This window comes from Branchiostoma lanceolatum, chromosome 6, assembly GCF_035083965.1.
Source record: "Branchiostoma lanceolatum isolate klBraLanc5 chromosome 6, klBraLanc5.hap2, whole genome shotgun sequence".
Taxonomy (NCBI): domain Eukaryota; kingdom Metazoa; phylum Chordata; class Leptocardii; order Amphioxiformes; family Branchiostomatidae; genus Branchiostoma; species Branchiostoma lanceolatum.
The window spans coordinates 15,466,459-15,488,453 of NC_089727.1; the positions used below are offsets into that span (position 1 = coordinate 15,466,459).

General features: G+C 40.6%; 2 protein-coding genes across 3 annotated transcripts; one reads left to right on the top strand and one right to left on the bottom strand.

The window, feature by feature from the left end:
• Nucleotides 1-138: 138 nt before the first annotated feature.
• LOC136437494 (CUB domain-containing protein 2-like) lies at nucleotides 139-11,587 on the bottom strand. 2 transcript variants are annotated; one of them, XM_066432113.1, is made up of 8 exons: nucleotides 11,416-11,587; nucleotides 8,187-8,216; nucleotides 7,813-7,921; nucleotides 6,795-6,891; nucleotides 6,028-6,134; nucleotides 2,959-3,158; nucleotides 988-1,110; nucleotides 139-746 (listed from the first exon to the last, which is right to left on the bottom strand). In XM_066432113.1, the coding sequence occupies exons 1-8, from the start codon at nucleotides 11,480-11,482 to the stop codon at nucleotides 673-675; spliced, it is 807 nt and encodes a 268-aa protein (XP_066288210.1). In that variant the 5' UTR covers nucleotides 11,483-11,587; the 3' UTR covers nucleotides 139-672. The 2 variants fall into 2 exon arrangements, with proteins under 2 accessions (XP_066288210.1, XP_066288209.1); XM_066432112.1 differs by lacking the exons at nucleotides 139-746; nucleotides 988-1,110; nucleotides 2,959-3,158 and adding exons at nucleotides 3,481-3,700; nucleotides 4,297-4,393; nucleotides 5,105-5,287.
• Nucleotides 11,588-18,027: 6,440 nt separating this feature from the next.
• LOC136436811 (leucine-rich repeat-containing protein 15-like) lies at nucleotides 18,028-21,463 on the top strand. Its single transcript, XM_066431152.1, has 4 exons — nucleotides 18,028-18,070; nucleotides 18,475-18,676; nucleotides 18,940-19,849; nucleotides 20,069-21,463. The coding sequence occupies exons 2-4, from the start codon at nucleotides 18,493-18,495 to the stop codon at nucleotides 21,204-21,206; spliced, it is 2,232 nt and encodes a 743-aa protein (XP_066287249.1). The 5' UTR covers nucleotides 18,028-18,070; nucleotides 18,475-18,492; the 3' UTR covers nucleotides 21,207-21,463.
• Nucleotides 21,464-21,995: the final 532 nt, after the last annotated feature.

A 21,995-nucleotide genomic window follows, 5' to 3' on the forward strand; every position in this document is an offset into this window, starting at 1 on the left:
GTGGTAAAAAGACTGATGCAAATGAACATGTGATACAAACATTTTTAAAAGCTCACCATCTTTCCTTCTCTATAGATCCTATAACGTTAGATAAATTGATCTGAATGAATTGTCAGTCAGCACTGCCAAAAGCACATTTTCTTCAAAAGGCCAGATTCATATGCACACAGAAATATGCATAATTTCGACTTGGTGTCGACTAACTTATTACTTTAATCTGAGATTGTCTAACTGTATAGACCTGTAAATGAACACAATTTTACTGGGTGGGTGGCTATTCTATATTTCCCTTTAATAGTTGTCTCTTTTTCATTTCGAGACAACAAAGAAACATTATCCTATACACGGTTTTAAACAAATTTTCATCTATATGCAGATTATCAGAATTCAGAATGTAATGCCCTTTTGAGGTTCTCATACGCATTATATTGAAGGTTATTAATTAAACACTCAGGCGTTTCCGAGTAGAAAATTTTCCTTGCAAGATTGTTATATAACGTTCGATGATAAACACGCATATTCAAACAGAGGCACACACACACAAACCAAACAGATCTGTCTGTATCTGTATCTACAGACAATAAAGACTTCTTGGCTAAAACATTCTTGCTGTAAGCTGTCCAAAAGTTCATTTCCCTTCTAACAGTGTTCGTAGAACTTGTCACAGTCCTATTACGGGACGCTATTTGTAGATCCAACCTCGCCACCACGTTTCAGCACGAAGACGTCGACGAAATTGTTGTGACCTGGCGACCAAAATATGAAGGAAGAAAACTTTAGGAAACAAACAAATTACAATTTCACTTAAGCCTCTTACAGAAAATAGACCACTGACCACGATGAAGCCAAAAGGTCAGACAGGTGCGACAAGAGCTGGAAATGACCTGATCAAGGCCTTTTTTTAAGACAGTTTGCAGAATACAGGAGCAAACGGTGACTGAGACATCAAACTCGAGTTAATGCACCGAAAAATTCTGTAGTTCTGACCTTCGGCGTCCTTTCTTGGTTTCTGTCGTTTGCAAAGCCACACACACCCAACTGTTGCCATGACGACCACTGCTAGCCCCACCACAACGGAAGCTACAACTTCAATCCAGATGTTGAGAGCACCTGCAGTATTGTGACAAGAGTTCCACGACCTCATATCTCCATGAACAATTCTATTCATGCAAATGACTTACATATTTGCATAATATATGCTTGGTCAAAAACACCTTTATCTAGCTTACACATGTTGCAATATTGACAGTCCTATAATTTTCCAATTAGATGAATTATGGTGTTTTTTGCATTGATTATGCAAATTAGGAATTCCTTGGCATATTTGGTATCTGTTGATGCTCCACTACATATGTTACATGTAGTTGAGTCTGATAATGAAAAACACTGCAAATATAGATTTTCCTTATTAGCTATGCAAATTAAGTCATAATTAGCATAATTTGCACTACATTATGTATATCTCTGTCTAAGCTTCCTGCATACTAAGTATCCTATTGACAGTCCTATAATTTTCCAATTAGATGAGATATGGTGTTTTGCATTAATTATGCAAATTAGGAATTTCTTTGTATAATTGGTATCTGTTGATGATCCACTTTCCATAAACTGCATACGTTACATGTATTTGAGTCTGATAATGTAAAACACTGCAAATATAGATTTTCCTCATTAGCTATACAAATTAAGTCCCAATTAGCATAATTTGCACTACATTATGTATATCTCTATCTAAGCTACCTGCATACTAAATATCATGGAAATCCGTTGTTCCTTTGTTCAGTTATTCTCCTTAGAAGATTTTCACAAAAACGCCCCTGCAGTTCCAAAGGAAGCTAGGGGGCCCAAACCTACACCACTTCTTTATTACATCGGAAGCTATCTGCCACCCAAAAATCAAGACCACAGCACGTCCAGGTCAAAAGATACAAAAATTGAAGTTCTGCTGCAGTACCAAGGTCACATGCCAGGGGGCCCAAAATCGACCTTGAACTTCGGCTTTACGACACCTGCCCACATACCAAATATAATCGTAATCCATCAAGAGGTTCTTGAGTTATGCTGACTAGAGTAGTGCGGAAAAACAAACAGACAGACAAACAGACAAACAAACAAACAGACAGACCCACCCAAAACAATATGTCCATTTTTCATGGAGATAACAATGTCTGTTTTTGTATAGACAGACATCTCATACTGACGGCCCGAGATGTATATGGCGTCATAAGGCCTGGTCATTTGCTACACCCAAAATGATTCTATGAGGTGGTTAGAGCAAATGACCATGCCTTATGATACCATATGCACGGCACAGACATGGAGGTGGAGTTACAGTGCAGGTCTCCCCACGATTCTACAAATGCAGAAGCATTGATACGTTATAATTAGGAGCAAAGCATAAGATTTGTCATAGATCTCAAAAATAAAATTGAGTTTCACGACCTCATACCTTCACCAAATGATGTTAACTTGTCGTATTTTAATAGTTTGTCATTGATTATACTTATAAGTAAGGTCTTCAATTTGATAAATCATTTTAGTTAATGATCTTCTACCCTTCCAAAGAGTGAAAGTGTTGAAAATAATTTCTTCCTTTTCGTATCACATACCAACATATAAAAAATATCATAAAAAGTCGATCCCGGGTTATGCTGTCTACCAGCACACACACACACACACACACACACACACACACACACACACACACACACACACACACACACACACACACACACATACACACACACACACTCATATATATATATTTATACAGAAACACAGAAACAAACATTCAAAATTATACCCTTCGAAGGTAATTAAAGAGAGATGTCAGCCCTATAGCCTCGGTATCCCGTATGCCACGCACCGCCCCGCCCCCCCCCCCCCCGTGTGATATTCCAGTCTTAAATAGTGGCACGAACCATGAGATGTTTGATAAAAATCGTTAGAGTAACATACCGGTGTTCTTGAGCGATGCATTCGCTCTAAGGCCACGCGACAAACACTCTTCATTCTCGTCTTCCCAGTCGATGCAATCCTTGGTCAGGTTACATTTCTTTGACTGGTGGATGCAGATGTCGCCACAGGAGATCAGGCTAGGTAGGCACTCCGCTGACCACTCTATGTTAAATCCCTTGCCGACAACGGACGCGTCAGACCTGACAAATGTCACGAGAAAGTGATATAATTCTCGAGAATGAACGACGAGCATCAACGGTCACCCAAACATGAAGCAAACCATTGCTAACAAGAAACTTAATTGCTGGACAATTTTTGGTGATAAAACGTATAACAACTTGTACAAAAATTATAGGCCCTTTAATATCTGCTGTAAAAAAGACGTGGTAGTACAGTAAAGGTTGATACTGCATAAATGTATAGTACAGTAAAGGTTGATACTGCATAAATGTACATTCTTGAGTGGAATATCACATCAAACAAAAAGTTGTGTCAAAAACCTCATTTCCTTACAATCCTTTCACCGCTGCACACTCAGATACTTATAACATTGGGATGCATTTTGTTTGTAACAGGTGTAGATCTACCTTAAGGAGGTAAAAAGGGACGTACATACGACATGTCACCACACTGACCTGAAGATGAGGAAAACATTGTTCTCTGAACTTGTCACCGAGGGGGGGAGCCTGTGACCGCAGACCATGGCCAAGGAGGCGGCGGTGCTTTTCGCTCCGTCATGAATCTAGTAAGCCCACAGACCCAGTTACACAATGTTATTAGAATGTTGGAACATATTAAAACCAATGGTGAATCTTGGCCGCAACAACGCTTTCAATGTTAGACATTTTTCTAACCTGTTGGAACATCTCCGATTATTTTAAAGGTTTTGAAAACGTTAGAACAAAAAGAAACAATCCCCCACACGGTAATGTGGAATAGAACTCCAGTACTGAAATCAAGGGTTACACCAAGGACTTACACAAATCCAATTTTGGTCCATTGACAGTCGCTCATCTAGTTTATGGTGTTTTCGTTCAGCATACTGATTTAAAAAGCGTTAAACACACCACAGTACACCTGGTACACCAAGGTACACAAAGGGGCCTGATACACCAAGGTGCCTGAGTACCAAGGTGCCTGGTACACCAAGGGGCCTGAAATATGAAATCAAGTTCTGGTACATGGCCTTGGAGGCAACCCTGACAAATCCAAATACATTGAAGACACAGTTACAGTTGTTTATTTCATCATCTCCATAAAAACGATTCTTTCCTCCACCATCTCGAATAATTCCTACTGTTGGTTCTTGCCTATTTCTTAAGCCCTTATTTGTCTCACCCGGAGGTAGTCGTAGCTACACGCCCCATGGTCCTCTATGTCCAACGCTTTGAAGACTATGACGATCCGTTTCCCTTCGTCGACCATGATCCTCCACCTGGCGGAAACAGTTGGAAAGGCAGTCAATACAGCATGGGTTAATGTTAGTCCAACGGTTCCAGCTACATGTTTCGGGAGTGGGGTTCGAGGGGAATGGGGTTAGCAAGGGTGTTTTCGAGATAAGTCTACGTTGAATTCAATATTTAGAAACTGAACAAAGCTATCAATGGATAGGTTTAATCTTTATCTTGCGAAAATGTCGAAGTGAAAGCCCCTGTCATACAAAGCTGACCATGGCTGACCACTCCCAACCTTCCCAAGACTAGTGTGCTGTAGTTTGGGGGTCGGTTGGGAGAGAGGTCGGTAGCAGTTGTCTGTTGGTCGACTGCGCAAGTCGAATGTTTCAAAATAGTTAGAACATTCGAGGGTGGTTGATAGTGGACGAATGATCTGAAATAGACTGGTAACTGGTTGATAGCTATTTGCGAGTAAGTCAGCCGTGGTAGGGGCGTTGTCGGGAGAAAGTCGTGTACCGGTTGTGAACTGGTCGTGACGTGGTCTCTTCGAGAGATAAGAGTGGCCAAGAACAAGGCTGGTTGCTTTCCACCTACCGCCACCTTGGTTGGGTACCTGGTGGGAAGCAAGGCCGGGGGAAGGCCCTGAATGTGTGACAGGGGCTTTACGTACAGAGTCGTCAGAATGCTGTGATAGCAGCAATGGTAGCATCCCCTGGAAACATAGCTATGACTGTCAAATGTTGTTTACTCACGCACAGTTTGAATTTTTTGGGTACATGTTGGGGTAGTTAGGGCTCGATATGTTGCCAGATAAGCCCTGCACGCCCATGTAACGCCCGCCCTCTCGTTCGCATGATGTATTGGAGATCAAGCCAGGTAGGTCCTCCGCTGACCACTCTATGTCAAAACCCTCGCCACCAACGGAATAGTCGGACCTGACAAATGTCACGAGAAAGTGAATGAATTCTCGAGAATGTGTTTGTGGATTGACGAGAATTAACGGTCACCCAAACATGAAGCATATCACTGCTGACAAGAAACTTAATTGCTGGATAAATATTTTTGATAAAACGTATGGCAACTTGTACAACAATTCTAGGCCCTTCAATATCTGCTGTACAAAAGACGTGGTAGTACAGTAAAGGTTGATACTGCATAAATGTGCATTATTGAGAGGAATATCACATCAAACAAAAAAGTCGTGTCAAAAACCTCATTTCCTTACAAATCTTTCACCGCTGCACACTAAGATACTTATAACATTGGGATACATTTTGTTTTCAACAGGTGTAGATCTACCTTAAACCCCAGTCTCACTGGATCCGCAGCATGCTGGTGGCGTAGTGACCGATAGAATTGACAAAGCACTCAACGAATTTCATCAACAAAAAACGAATCTTTTTAAGTTGATGAATGTTAGACATCCAGATAATAAGATACGCCAAAAATAGTTACTATTTTTTAGTAGCTATTTTGGCGAATCTTTCTAAGCTTTGCGTGTTTTGATGTCTTTTGGGCCATACTCGGACGTTTTGAATGATATTCCCATTATAAAGTCAAGGGTAACACAAATCCAGTTTAGGACACAACGACGCCGCCAGCGTACCGCGGTCCAGTGAGATGAGGGCTTTAAGAGTTTAAAAGGGACGTACACGCGACATGTCACCACACTGACCTGAAGATGATGAGAACATTGTTCCCTGAACTTGTCACCGAGGGGGGGAGCGTGTGACCGCAGACCTTGGCCAAGGAAGCGGCGGTGGTTCCCGCTCCGTCACGAATCTAGTAAGCCCATCGACCCAGTTACACAATATTATTAGATTGCTGGAACATGTTTTAACACTTTGTTGCAACATAGATTCACCATTTGTTTAAAACAAACAAATGATGAATCTATGTTGTAACAACTTGTTCAACGTTAGAATTTTTCTAACCTGTTGGAACACGGTAGAAAATATTTACAACATCAAATAAATGTTAGAAATTGTTCTAAACAGTTACTTATCTCAGATTATTTTAAAGGTTTTGAAAACGTTAGAACAAAAGGCAACAATCTCCCACACGGTAATGTGGAATGAAATTGACTCTATCTTGCAGGATATTCCAATACTGAAATCAAGGGTTACACCAAGTACGTCATTGGTTACACAAATCTAATTTTGGTCCATTTACAGTCACTCATCTAGTTTATTAAGTATGGTGTTATCATTCGGCATACTAATTTAAAAAGCGTTAAACACAACACAGTACGTCTGGTACACTAAGGGGCCTGAAATGTGATATCAAGTTCTGGTACATGGTACTGACAAATCCAAATACACTGAAGACACAGTTAATGTTTTTTTATGTCATCATCTCCATGAAAACGATTCTTTCCTCCACCATCTCGAATAATTCCTACTGTTGGTTCTTGCCTATTTCTTAAGCCTTTATTTGTCTCACCCGGAGGTAGTCGTAGCTACACTGCCCGTGGTCCTCTATGTCCAACGCTTTGAAGACTATAACGATCCGTTGCCCTTCATCGACCATGATCCTCCACCTGGCGGAAACAGTTGGAAAGGCAGTCAATGCGTCATCGGTTAATGTTAGTCCAACGGTTCCAGCTATAACTTCTTATCGACCAGAGGGTTTGTCCATTTTGTCCAGAGGTAGTTGAAGACGAATATCACTTTTTGATTGTATGTCGCAAATATTTTGATATACGTAATTCACTATACTCAATGCTATCGTCGGATTTACCAGAATTTATCTGAATGGACTTGAATAGCAAATTTAAGTACATAATGACATGTGACAACCCATGCATGGTACACCTTGGGAAATATATCAAAGAATGTCTAGACGTTAGAAACTCCCCCAATGATTGTAAAATACCATTGTCATCCCATACTACTACACCATATTGTATAAGATAGACTGATTAGCATTATAGAATGTTATCTATTTACCAGTGAATGCCATACTTTGTACCTTGTACAATTGTTGTGCAATAAAGTTATGTTATGTTTCGGGAGTGGGGTTCGAGGGGAGTGGGGTTAGCAAGGGTAGCAGGTCGGTAGCAGTTGTCTGTTGGTCGACTGCGCAAGCCGAATGTTTCAAAATATTCAGAACATTCGAGGGTGGTTGATAGTGGACGAATGATCTGAAATAGACTGGTAACTGGTTGATAACTATTTTGGGGTAAGTCAGCAGTGGTAGGGGCGTTGTCGGGAGAAAGTCGTGTACCGGTTGTGAAATGGTCGTGGCGTGGTCGCCTCAAGGAGTGGCCGAGAACAAGGCTGGTTGCTTCCCACCTACCGCCGCCTTGGTTAGGTAACTGGTGGGGGGGGGGGGGGAGCCCGGGGGGAGGCCTGAATGTGTGACAGGGGCTTTACGTACAGAGTCGCTAGAAAGCTGTGATAGCAGCAATGGCAGCATCCCATGGAACAGTAGCTATGACGGTCGAATGTTGTTTACTCACGCGCAGTTAATATTTCCTGGGTACATGTTGGGGTAATTAGGGCTCGATATGTTGCCAGATAAGCCCTGCACGCCCATGTAGCTCCCGTCCACTCGTCCTCGTCCGCATGCTGTACGACAATGGTAGATAAATGTATATATATATATATAAATATCTATCTATCTATCTATATATATATATATATGTATATATATATATATATATATATAGAGAGAGAGAGAGAGAGAGAGAGACAGAGAGAGAGAGAGAGAGACAAAGAGAGAGAGACAGAGAGAGAGAGAGATGGATAGATATGATACACTTAAGAAAAAATAACGACAACAAACGGCTATGCATATCACTCAGTACTAAGATATGAGAGATGAACATATGACCTTGTTCAGTGTTTGCAGTAGGCTGTCCCTCTGTAGTTGTAAGTAACGAAGGATTGGTAGTCGATCACACGCGTGAACGCCCAGTCCAACAGCCAACGGTGAATACGTAGGTTGAGAAGAACAACATATGAAAAAAGAGACAAAAAATGCAAAGTTAGGCAAGGGTAAAATGTGCACGGTACTACGTTTACTTTTCAGCTCCGACTTTCGTACCCCAGGGAAGACAAGATAAATCAAACAACTTGATGAAGTCTTTATTCAAGCTAGTAGAGTCAGGCGATTTTCAGACAGCAGTCACTGTCTTTCATCGGTGGAGTTCGAATTTATCGAGTGACTTTGAATTCAGATTTCACTGATGAAAGACTTTAAACAGTATTCTCTGACCATTGTATGATATCTACTTTTATTCACTCAAAACTGCCAGAACACCATTCTCAAGAAAAACAGAATATCTCAAACACAAAGCCTTTGCCTAAACAGTTTCACTGGAACGAAAAATCTAATCAGACATTCCTTCATTCTCTCAGCCAGCCTAATCTTGCCAACAGATTACATGCTGTCTCTTTAAGATGCTGTACTTCTAACAACTTTCAGGAGATTGAAAACTGTGTTTATGAATTTAGCTCAATCCTTACAGAGGCGGTCAAGGAATCACTGTGCATGAAAATAACTAGGAAACGCCCACAGAACAGACCAACTAATAAGTGGTTGATAAAACTTGTATAACAATGAAACGTGAAATAAAAGATTTAGCTTATTTAACGTTAACGTTGGGTAACCTAAATTCGGGATTTTTCCGATAATGGTTGACTGAAATCAATCTAGCAGAACAATAAACCATCCTTTTTTTCTATTATTCTGTCAGTATCATGTACTATCTTTGCACTAATCATATATATGGTAGATTTTGTCTATAGTCGTGCTGACACCATAATATTTCAACTTGAAACTACCGTCCGCCGCAAGCACAATTACGGTGCTGTCGGACAGGGGGGCACATTAATTCGGGAGAGAAGATTCGTCTTGAATATCTTACCGCTAATCACATTTTATACAGCAGCTATTCGTTCCATCCTTGGCTTGAGGAGAGTGCTATGGATATAGACGTGTCCAAGTAAAAAAAATACACGAAAAAACGGCCGTACCGCACACATCAGGCCTACGGGAACAACCCGTGTGTTGAGTCGGTAGTTATAGAACGTCAAAGTCGACATTCACCGTCATGGCAACGTGTACATTATTCATGGCAAGTTAGCCGGATGTCGTAGCATTGATAATACTACTATGTCCATGCATGCCTTGTTGTGTTAGGAGCAAACTTTGAGGAAAATATGCTCCTCAGTCCACAATCACACGCAACATTTAGACAAAAACGTGTTCCTCACAAACCTTTGTCGTCTGCTTGACAACAGGATTCTGGGTAATGATATGGCGGCGGGAAAATACACGTGCCGTAGGTTGTAGCAACAAAGAGGGGTTTTGATGATTGATCACACTTAGAGTCCAATTGCAGGTCAGCAATTTTAAGAAAATAAGTTGTCTTGTAAATGATTGTGTTTAGCAGTAAGAGGATGTGACATTTGTCTTATAAACCAGCCGACAACGATGTAGTGTGAGTCTCCCACGAAGCCCTCAGACTGTTCCAATAAGGGACGGAGAGTTTTTGTCCTCGTCGCCTTCTAATGCATGCTTATCGAAGCTTTTCAGACAGTGTTCTGAATACGTTAGTCTGTCAAGTTTGCATTTCTAGCGGTATTACTGATGTTGCATCTAGCACATATCCCTAAATACCCCGTTTTCGAAAAATCCCGAATTTAAGTACCCCACGAATTTATGTTACCCAACGTTACTTCATAAAAATCCATCAAAGTCAGATGTAAGAGGCAGTTTCGTCAGACGGAAAAAAATATAGAAAACTGTTAAAAAGGAAGAAACGCGAGTATCATCAACAGATTATGAACCAACTCTCCACTCTCAGGGATAAGAATCCAAGTGCCTTTTGGGATTTGATAGAAATTAAAACCAGAGAAGCCAAAAGAAAATAATCAAATCTCAGGCGAAGATTGGTTAAAACACTTTGCTAAAATTGATAAATTATCAGACACAATCAATGACCCCGAAACTAATCCTTCAACTACTGTATATGGAATACTCAAAATTACTTCCCACCACCTCTCTCTCTTTCTCTATATTTTAGACTCTATAATTACAGCAGACGAACTAGACAGAGCTATTTCGAACCTAAAAAACAACAAGTCAAGCCGCTATGACATGATCAAAAATGAGATGTTTTTAAAATGCATATGCGGCAAATCGATTTTTCGAAAACCCTTATAATATATGGGTGATATTGCGATTCCAGACAATTATGGGTGTATTTCTATTATAAGTTGCCTAAGAACATTATTCTGCTCCATCCTGAACACACGACTTGTTCATTATGCAGAAGAAAACAGCCTTTTCAAACCACTACAGGCCGACGGATCAGTATCTAATACCAGCTCAAAAAAGAACTTGACATAGCAATGCCTTCAAGTTACCAACATAGGATTGACGTGTTCAAAAATCCGTATTTCCCATAACTATCGTAGAGTGGAATTCATCATCCGGCTAAGTTCAGTAGGGACGTTTACGCTGGATAGTTTTAAAGAACACTTACGGCTAGACGTGCGAGAGGTTAGGTGTGACATGTTCAGTGTAATATAACCAGCTGCTGCCGCACGCCGCCTACGAAGCCTTATCTCCATCAACATATAAACAGATATAAGTATATGCATTCATTCCGATTGAACGAGCTACACAAAAATCTCGAATCCTTTTTTGTTTTGCAATACACGCATTTTTTTACAAAAGCCTGTCGAGAAATTTTCATTCCCAAGTAGTATCCCAAGGCGTAGAACATTCTTACTCGAGTTCACTTTTAAATAGATTGCTATCAAGCTTTGTCTTTGGCCGGAATTCGTCCAACCCTCTAGCCTGGATGCCAGACCCCCAATCTCTAAAGCCCCCCTCTCACTGGAATCGCGACGCGTTGGCGACCTCGCTGTGTGGGCTTAAAATATAAATATTTTAGAGACTCGGGGTCTGGTATTCAGGGTACCAACCCTCGGGCAATTTTTTGTCGATCATGAGTTGATACCGTTTTTCTGCTTGATGATTGTGGGCTTGAGATCAAAATGCTTGAAAAAAACTTCGGCAATAAAAACGATGCCTGGTAAAACGTACTCACCTGCCTGAGGACCCAGCACGACGACCACCGCCAAGAAGAGGAAGCCTCCTCCCTGCATGGCAAACATTGTGTCCGCAGAAACTCTAAGAAGAACCCTGTGTGACTCGAAGACTCTAGTTAAGCAATGGGGGGCGATACGTATGTCAGCACGTCTCTCCACCGTCTGTTATGTCTGAAGTTTTCTTCTTGGTTTAAAGACTTTTTGTTTTACCATGAGAGACGTTGCCTCAAACCTTATTAGTTGCTAGGAAAACAGAATCTCGGTATCTAGGACGGGTTCCAAAGTGAAATAAGAAAAGGGGATATTGGATTAGACATAATAAGTAGATTTTCCCATTTGCATCAGTATTTTTTTATTGTAGTGGGTTTTTTCCCTGGATAAAGTACAAGTTCATTGGTTTAGGGGCATTCCGTGTTTCTAATAAAGCATGGGACAGGCCCGATTGTTAGCTTTCCCACTGTGTTTCACGCTATTCTTGTCGATTTCTAAAACGTAGCTGAGTGTTGGCTTTTTGTACACAAAGATGATGGGAATTTTGCTGTATATCAAATCAACATTCTGACCGCTAACTTGGTTGTTGTCATCCAATAATCAAAGCACTATAGTGAATTACTTTGTAACAAGAGAAAGTTCATGTTCAAAGACATTCTCAGCTTGTACCGCTCCCGTCAAAGATGCATGAAGTTCACTGAGCTGCCAGGATACATTACATGCTCCAGTCTTTCATAGGCACCTTCTCAAATAATTCAATCAACACCGCTTACAAGACTATTGTAACAAACTAAAAGTTATTTGACACAGACGTATTCTTATTTTTTTCTTGGTTGAATGGATAACTCTGTTACAACGCGTACGACACATTTACCATCAAACATAAGCGTCCATGCTTAAACAAGGGCTATGACTCCATAAGAAATTCCCCCAATCTCCAAATTAGAAAACAAAAGCCAGATGAATTCATCGTTGATGTCATCAAGAAGTATTTCTAATAATGATCTGGCTTGTTGACCAACCCAAGTTTGACACAAATAGTTGAAATTTAATGGTTTCGTTGTCTTTCTGGTCTTACTTGTGCGTTTTGAATAATTGTGCTAGGCACAGCGACGTACGCCGCCAGCGTGCCCCGGGTCCAGTGAGAGAGGGGCTTTATAGTGTTGATTACTGCAGCACTCCATGCACACTTGGAAAACAAGGACGGTTTGTCAGAATCGGTAGACTCTATTGCATGATTTTTTTTCAACCCAGCAAAATCCGAATCGGTTTTGTAATCGCGATTATATTAGCTATGTCGCTGTATATAAACGTGTCAGTGGTTGTTCCCAGATGTCTTCTTGCCTTCTCGGATTCAATATTTACGAAATTTGTAAAATCATATCTGTTTGCATTTTCGAGAGGTGGCCTGTCCAGAGGCTGTCGGGAGTTGATAGCAAATATGCGCTGATAAAAGAGTTAACTTTTACCCAAAATATACAGGACTACGTCTTAAGGTGTAACTTTAGAGGTACTGTTGAAGCGGAAAAATTATTACATTTGACTCCGAGCTTGACAAACAACATTCCGCAAGCAAGTAGTCAGATATGTGACAATACCGCAGGTTCACACAACAATCTAAAGGCTTTCCCATGTTAGGAATAATGACTTCTCAATGCAGCACAAACTGACGATATTGTATGACGAAAAGTCGGGAGCTGCCACACTTCTGTCTATCTCTAGTGCCGCCATGATTCGAAATGGGTTGATCACATGACGGATGCAACGGTAATATAGTTGGTGCGCAATCCATTTAAATGGCGGAGCTTCCATGTAAGACATCACGAAATCGCCGGCGAATGCACCAAGATACACGGCGACATGCCGACCTGCGTGCCGATTACCGGCGCTACGAATGTCCCTTGCCCGCACGTAAATGTTGCCCGACGTGTGTGGGTCGACATCACGAAATCGCGCGCGAATGCACCCAGACAAACGGCGACATGCAGACCTGCGTGCCGATTATCGACGAGCGATGGAAAAGGCAACGCTCTTTTGAGGCCCGTGGCACAAGTGGTATACGGTGGTACAGGTGGTTTTTATACTGAGACGAGCGAAGGAAAAAGAAGCGCTCCACTAAGGCTTGTGGTATAAGTGGTACACGGTGGTACAGGTGGTTTTTATACTGAGACGAGTGAAGGAATAGGCAGTGCTACTCTAAGGCTTGTGGTATGGCTACGGACCTGTAGCGTATGTACCCCGACTTGTAGCGTATGTACCCCGACTTGTAGCGTATGTACCCCCCGACTTGTAGCGTATGTACCCCGACTTGCAGCGGATGTATCCCGACATGAAGCGTATGTACCCCGACTTGTAGCGTATCTACCCCGGCATGTAGCGATTGAATGGTCCTTTCCAAAGGAGCCAAAGTAGTTTGAAAGGTCCGTAGCCAAACCATTACCCCAATATGTAGCGTATATACCCTGACTTGTAGCGTATGTACCTTGACTTATAGCGTATGTACCCCGACTTGTAGCGTATGTACCCCGACTTGTAGCGTATGTACCCCGACCTGTAGCGTATGTACCCCGACTTGTAGCGTATGTACCCCGACTTGTAGCGTATGTACCCTGACTTGTAGCGTATGTACCCCGACTTGTAGCGTATGTACCCTGACTTGTAGCGTATGTACCCCGACTTGTAGCGTATGTACCCCGACCTGTAGCGTTTGAATGGTCCTTTCCAAAGGAGCCAAACTAGTTTGAAAGGTCCGGCGTACCCAAATATTAACCCCGAATTATAGTGTATGTACCTCGACTTGTAGCGTATGTACCCCAACCTGTAGCGTATGTACCCCGACCTGTAGCGTATGTACCCCGCCCATGTTTAAATATGGGATGTACCTGCTATCTTTTTTTCTTATTCAGGTGAGAGAAACAAGTTACAGGCGTAGTTGTGGCGCACTCAAGTTAACTAACTTATGTGTGTGCTAAGACACACATAACTTATGTGTGTGTGTGTGTGTGTGTTGGTGTCTGTGTGTGTGAAAATTCATGAACGTTCATGAATTTTCATGAATTTTCATGCACGTTCATGAATTTTCATGAACGTTTATGAATTTTCATGAACGTTTATGAATTTTCATGAATTTTCATGAATTTTCATGAATTTTCATGAATTTTCATGAACGTTCATGAATTTTCATGAATTTTTATGAACGTTCTTGAATTTTCATGAACGCTTATGAATTTTCATGAATTTTCATGAATTTTCATGAACGTTCATGAAAAATTCATAAGCGTTCATGAAAATTCATGAACGTTCATAAAAATTCATTCATGAATTTCATGAATTTTCATGAATTTTCATGAACGTTCATGAATTTTCATGAACGTTCATGAATTTTCATGAATTTTCATGAACGTTCATGAATTTTCATGAACGTTTATGAATTTTCATGAACGTTCATGAATTTTCATGAATTTTCATGAATTGTCATGAATTTTCATGAACGTTCATGATTTTTCATGAATTTTCATGAATTTTCTTGAATTTTCATGAATTTTCATGAACGTTCATGAATTTTCATGAATTTTCTTCAATTTTCATGAATTTTCATGAACGTTCATGAATTTTCATGAAATTTCATGAATTTTCATGAATTTTCATGAACGTTCATGAATTTTTATGCACGTTCATGAATTTTCATGAACGTTTATGAATTTTCATGAATTTTCATGAATTTTCATGAACGTTCATGAATTTTCATGAATTTTTATGAACGTTCATGAAATCTCATGAATTTTCATAAATTTTCATGAACGTTCATAAATTTTCATGAACGTTCATGAATTTTCATGAATTTTCATGAACGTTCATGAAAATTCATGAAAATTCATGAAAATTCATAAACGTTCATGGAAATTCATGAACGTTCATAAAAATTTATGAAAATTCATGAACGTTCATGAAAATTCATGAAAATTCATAAACGTTCATGAAAACTTATGAAAATTCATGAACGTTCATGAAAATTCATGAAAATTCATGAACGTTCATGAAAATTCATGAAAATTCATGAACGTTCATGAAAATTCATGAAAATTCATGAAATTTCATGAAAATTCATGAAAATTCCTGAAAATTCATGAAAATTCATGAAAATTCATGAACGTTCATGAAAATTCATGACAATTCATGAAAATTCATAAAAATTTATGAAAATTCATGAACGTTCATGAAAATTCATGAACGTTCATGAAAATTCATGAAAATTCATGAACGTTCATGAAAATTCATGAAATTTCATGAAAATTCATGAAAATTCATGAACGTTCATGAAAATTCATGAAAGTTCATGAAAATTCATGAAAATTCATGAAAATTCATGAAAATTCATGAAAATTCATGAACGCTCATAAAAATTCATGAAAGTTCAAGAAAATTCATGAAAATTCATGAAAGTTCAAGAAAATTCATGAAAATTCATGAAAATTCATGAACGTTCATGAAAATTCATGAAAATTAATGAACGTTCATGAAAATTCATGAACGTTCATGAACGTTCATAAAAATTCATGAAAATTCATGAAAATTCATGAACGTTCATGAAAATTCATGAACGTTCATGAAAATTCATGAAAATTCATGAACGTTCATGAAAATTCATGAACGTTCATGAAAATTCATAAATATTCATGAACGTTCATGTATATTCATGAACATTCATGAATTTTCATGAATTTTCATGAATTTTCATGAACGTTCATGAATTTTCATGAACGTTCATGAATGTTCATGAATTTTCAGTAATGTTCATGAATTTTCATGTTATTTTTCAATCTTTCATTCATATGAAAGGGAGTATATTCATGAATATTCATGGTCGGTTCATGAACGTTCATGGACCGACCATGAATATTCATGAATGTTCATGAACATTTCTTGTAGCGCTAAGAATTCCAAAAGTCAATGTTAGAAATCAATCAAAACATATGATTATGCAAATTTATCTAATTATTGTTAAGATAAAGATGTGAAGTAAATGTTACAGGCATTTAGAATATATGTGAATTAGGTGGCGTTTTGGAGAAAGATTGTGTATTCTGGACGAGACTGAGCCTTTGCGGATAGAAATTCGCCATCTTTAAAAAAATGACCGTTTCGATGGCAACCGGTGACCACCAGTCAACCCAAAACTTACCCATATTTCTACAATTTCTTACCACCACCCAAATTTTTTAAAAAATCGACATTTTGTCCTTTGCTACAAGGTATAATTACAGATAGACCCTCTTAAAATTACCCATGATGCATTGCGATATTTGCGGCGATTCGATACCATGGCCGTTGGGTGTGATTCCTGAAATCCTTATAACTCCTGATATTTTTGACGGATCTTGTTGGTTCAAAGCCCAAAATGCAGAAAATGATATGGCCTATTATTATAATGTATTACACAAGACCCCATAGGTGGTCCAAATAAATGCCTGATTTTGGAAAGTAAACAATACATTTTTTACACAAAATTACCCCAAAAATGGACTTCAAAGACTCATAGCTTCTTATAGAGTTAAGATATCAACCAAAAACATACTATTTCGCGATTCCTGTGGTATCTTTTGCCTACAAACCGATTTTCACCGAAGATTATTGATGTTTGATATTTTGTCCCAGTCCTCTGAATTAAGTCCCAAAAATCGAGGTCCATTTTAATGACGTCACCATATCACGTGATAATTCCTAAAAAGCTGGACATTTGACATTGTTATCATGCATAATCATAAAGTAGAGGAATCAACCTTTTCAAAAAAAGTAAGTCACCCTTTGTCCCTCTGTTTGGTACCAAAAACCTGCTTGGCCCATGGACTAGACCGTTCTGACGACGAAGACACAGCTTCGTGCCAACAGGCGCTAGGGCTGATGCCTTTACGTCTGACGTCAAGGAGGTAACAAACACACCGCAGCTGTGAGGGCACCCACACATTTTCAGATTTCGACATTCATCTGTATCGGTAGAATTTATTCTGAAGCTTTTAATCTACTGAACACATTAATGAAGAAGGCCCTTTCTTGTATGTTGAATTTGCAGTTGAAAAGTGTTTCAGTACCCACACTATCGATTGCTTTAATTCCTACACATACTTTATTTTCTATCACACAGATACATAGCTTAGTCTACTTGGTGCACTTTGGAATGTTTGGACTTGAATTCTTCTAGTCCGCTTGGATTCGACGGTTTCGAAATGTGTAAAACCGTATCTGATTGCAGCTACGCAAGGTGGCTTGTCCAGAGACTGTCAAGAGTTGACAACATGCGCTGGTACAAGAGTCACCTACAATGTGTCAAATACACACAGGTCTACGTTACATCGAAATGGGTCACTTTACAAATACTTTTAACTCAGGAAAGTTACACGACTCCGAGCTTGACAAACTGTGCCGCGTTTTTGCTTTCAGGTCTTTTTAATTGCGACTTTATATGTTATGGTACATTGCTGAAGGTTTGATAAGTCAAAAAGACAAAATAGATGACAGATAAAACGCATGCGTTCATTTAAGGCGTTGCGAATTCTCCACCTGACCCATGACTGCTAGTCATGTGGTCGTCACACACCTCCTCACAACTCTGCAAACAGCGGTCAAAGTTCATTTAGTCCGCTGCGGAAGTGGTGGCACTCTCAGGTGAAAATGTTACCTTCTTTGAGAGCGGGCCACATATTTTAATCCTATGCTTAGTTAAATGTAGCATAAGCTGTTTCAGAAGTTTTCAACGAAGTAAGCTTGCTTATCATTCATGATTAGCTCACGTCTGTGGCATAGTATTGACTTTTTACGTGTTAACTGTGAGGCAAACACCAATCCTTTATACTGTTCTGGTTCCATATGTATAACATGATACATATCCACATGTCTGTATACAACATTCTAAATGTATAATGTTAGAATCTCACCGAATGTCTCGTCAAACAAAGAATTACCACATGGAAGTACTGTATAACCAATGTCTTCAGCTGAGACTATATATATATATACGTAATGGGGACACATATCCTCACGATTTATTTGTGCTTGTGATATTCTATCAGATCTTTGGACTCGACACAATGGTAGGGAGGTGTATTTTCGTCGTGTGTCTGCTGATGGCGGTCCTGTCCGGGACCACGGCGTGCCCGAAGTACTGCGACTGCCGCTCCGGTGGTCAGCAGGAGTACTGGGTCACCTGCCAGGGACCAAACATCACCGCAGTACCCAGGGACGTACCGAAGAACACGACTGTTCTAATCATAGGTGAGCATGACCCCTTCATGACCCCTCTAAAAGGTTCTGACAACTTTGCTTTCATTTCTTTTCTCTCCCTGTGAAGTAACCGTTGTATAAAAATTGCTGCATTTCAAAATGATGCGCATCCCTCTATCAAATTTCTATTGACAGGGTGTGGTTTTATGCTAGGACATTTTGAAAATCCTTGTATGAAATTGTTTTTATGTTTGTTCAAGGGCAATAAATTCAGTGTCTACTGCTACTTGATTTAGTTTGTAATGTATCTGCAGGTTTCACCCCAATAAAAATGCTTCGCAAAGGCGATTTCGTGGATCTACCGGACTTGAAACGGTTGCAGGTCTGGTGGAATCTAAACCTGACCTCGGTGGAGGTGGGGGCCTTTGACAACCTGCCGACAGTAACGGACCTCTTGATTTTCAACAACTCCGTCGCCATGTTCCCTCCCGGCATGCTCCGCGGTCTGGACCAGCTGACCAGTTTTGACGGGAACCACAACCACCTCGTCATGGTTCCATCCGGGGTCTTCACAAACCACTCCACCCTACAGTTCATCGACCTGTCGTGGAACAACATCTCCCGCCTTGAGCCTGGAAGTCTTGTTGGTCTCCAAAATCTAACTACCTTAGAGCTACACAACAACAAACTTGAATCGCTCTCTCTATCTGCTCTTTCGGGAGTTCTGAAGTTACAATATTTGGATTGCAGTTTTAGCAGTATCAGAAATATCGACAAAGGCATCTTTTCTGGACTCAAAGATTTAAAAAGTGTTGCCTTTGATAATAACGAAGTATCGAAAGTTGACGGTCTGTTCCACAACCATCCAAAGTTAGTAACGATCACTCTGCAGAACAACCATATTACAAATATTCACAATGACACATTCACACAGCTTCCCGCTCTCAGTTCTCTCGACATTTCGAACAACAAAATCAGCCTTCTTGAATGTGGATCCTTTGTTGAATTTGACGCTCTTCAATATCTCCTTCTGGCCAACAACTTTATCCGTGACATGACCCTATCTGGGCTCAGTTCTCTTATAGAACTTGACCTTGGTGACAACCTTCTTGACAGCTTTCCAACCAAGATGGCGGACGCTGGTAAACAAATGCAAACCCTAACGCTGAACAACAATCCTATCGACGAGCTCCTGCACGCAGGGCAGTTCTCTGCCTTGAGAAGGTGAGTACAAGTGTGAGAAGTCACGGTTGAACCTCAAATATGGCGATCTCTGTGACTTACAAGTTGTTATCATGTTTGTTGATATAGAAGGATGGGCCGTTTTGGAATGGGCTTCTCCTTTGGAGAGGAGTGAGATGGTGTTTCCGTTGGGTTGTTTTTGTCAATGAAACGATCGCTTTTATCAAACATGTACTTATTTCTAACTTCTCTTCCTTTCAGACTGTCCGAATTGAATCTTAACAACATCACAAGCATCCAAAGAGCGGGAACTCTAAAAGACCCGAAAGCCTTCTGTGGTTGTGACGCTTTAGACAAGATCTCCCTGAAACATAACAATATTTCAACTCTGCCTATTGACGTTTTCGCCTGCACTCCAACTTTGAGCTTCCTATATTTATCGTACAACGAGCTAACAGAAGTCCCACCGGGCTTGTTTACCGGGATGAAACAGTTGTACAGTCTAGATCTTTCCTTCAACCGTCTTAGCAGGCTTCAACCAAAGTCATTCGACGGGTTTGAAAAAATGACGTTTCTGGACATGGGAGGAAACAACTTCACCAACGTTGATCACGTGGTTCCAGCTTTCACAGGACCCTCGTCACTTTACTTCCCAGCTTTGTACGAGAACAGGATCGTGTATCTGGGGCCCGACTCGTTCCCAGGGGTCACGTCCGCCACCTTTCTCAATTTTGCAGGCAACAGGATACGGATTATAGAAAACGGCGCGTTTCCGTCGGAGTCGTTTTCAAATCTGACTGAAGTCATGCTGGACCAGGGAAATCTACTGCACTTCCTCCCTGGTAAGATAGCGGAGGGGCTTCCTAAGTTGCTGAGCCTCGCTATCGACGGTTGCCCATTCAAGTGCGACTGTCAGCTGAAAGATCTAGCCGCTTGGGTTCAGAGTAGGAAACCCCATTCCTATCCCTACGTGGATGTCCTGTGCGCCAGCCCGCCAAAATTGAACGGCAAATATCTGTCTGACATACTATTGAGCGAACTGACATGTGACTGTGAACATGAACAGGCGCCGTCCATAGACACCAGCGGCAGTGATGACCACATCCAGGAAGGCCAGAGCGCCATGCTCAATTGCCGGGTGACGGGCTGCCCCCTGGCGGAGCTGTTCTGGACTACACCAAGAGGTGACATGTTGGCGGTGGGATGGGGGTTCCCGAGAATGGAAGTGATTGACATAGAAAACAGCGGCACGCTGTCCATCCAGCATGCCACCGTTGGGGACTCGGGCGACTACGTCTGCACGGCGGTGAACTATCGCGGAAAAAGTACCAAGACCGTGCACCTACAGGTGGACAGGAAGGCCGTGAGAACTCCGGGAAGGGCTGGAATCTCTGTCTGACAGCAAACGGCCGTGTCATGTCTCGTAATTAAAACCTTTGTAGTGAGCAGAACAAAATCATGAATGATCAGCTCACACTGTTTGGAAAAAGGTTGGTATCATGATATACTAGCAACGCAGTGACGATGTCCTTCATATCAAGATAGTATTGAAGATGGGTATAATTTTCTGATGACATGTCCCGCTTATACTATGCCGTTGATAGACGAAAGTTGATGAATGTGATCTGATGTGAATCTACTACACCCATGCCAAAGCTAAGACAAGAACGAGCATTTTCAACTTGCTATGTTGACATATTTGTTGTGTCAGTTGCAAATGGAGCTTTGTTTTTATTACATTTTCATTTCAGTTAAAAGCTTATTTCAAAAACTTTTTTTTTTACTTCATAGTGAATTCTACCAACACAGATGAACTTTACATCTAAAATTGCACAGGTACAGTTGGCGATGCGTTCTTATCTCTTTGACGTGCGACGTTTACAGTCCAACAAAGCAACGGCACAAATCCCCATGGCACGAATCCTAGCGCATGCTATGATAAAACACGGAGCTGTGTTTTTCACGACAAAGAAGCATCTGTGCATTTCAATCACACTAGCTGCCTGGTGCGATTTCACCTGGCTCCTAGTGTGATGATTGCTCCTTCTTTAAATTGGTGTCAACTGCCTCTCTTATAACTTTGCGATGATAAAAACACTTCCTCGCTGGTCATGGCGATCAACGCACTTGTCTTTGGTAAGATGATCTCTTATGTCTACATTTAGCATTTTAACGTGTTGATTAATTG

Excerpts from the sequence above, each read along its gene's own strand:
- LOC136437494 (XM_066432112.1), bottom strand. The coding sequence starts at position 11,482 with ATGTTTGCCATGCAGGGAGGAGGCTTCCTCTTCTTGGCGGTGGTCGTC. Across the intron at positions 8,217-11,415 it reads CGTGCTGGGTCCTCAGGCAG|AGGGACAGCCTACTGCAAAC; the intron begins GTGAGTACGTTT and ends TTACAACTACAG. Across the intron at positions 5,288-6,027 it reads AATGTTCTCATCATCTTCAG|GTCCGACTATTCCGTTGGTG; the intron begins GTCAGTGTGGTG and ends GACATTTGTCAG.
- LOC136436811 (XM_066431152.1), top strand. The coding sequence starts at position 18,493 with ATGGTAGGGAGGTGTATTTTCGTCGTGTGTCTGCTGATGGCGGTCCTG. Across the intron at positions 18,677-18,939 it reads CACGACTGTTCTAATCATAG|GTTTCACCCCAATAAAAATG; the intron begins GTGAGCATGACC and ends ATGTATCTGCAG. Across the intron at positions 19,850-20,068 it reads CAGTTCTCTGCCTTGAGAAG|ACTGTCCGAATTGAATCTTA; the intron begins GTGAGTACAAGT and ends TCTTCCTTTCAG.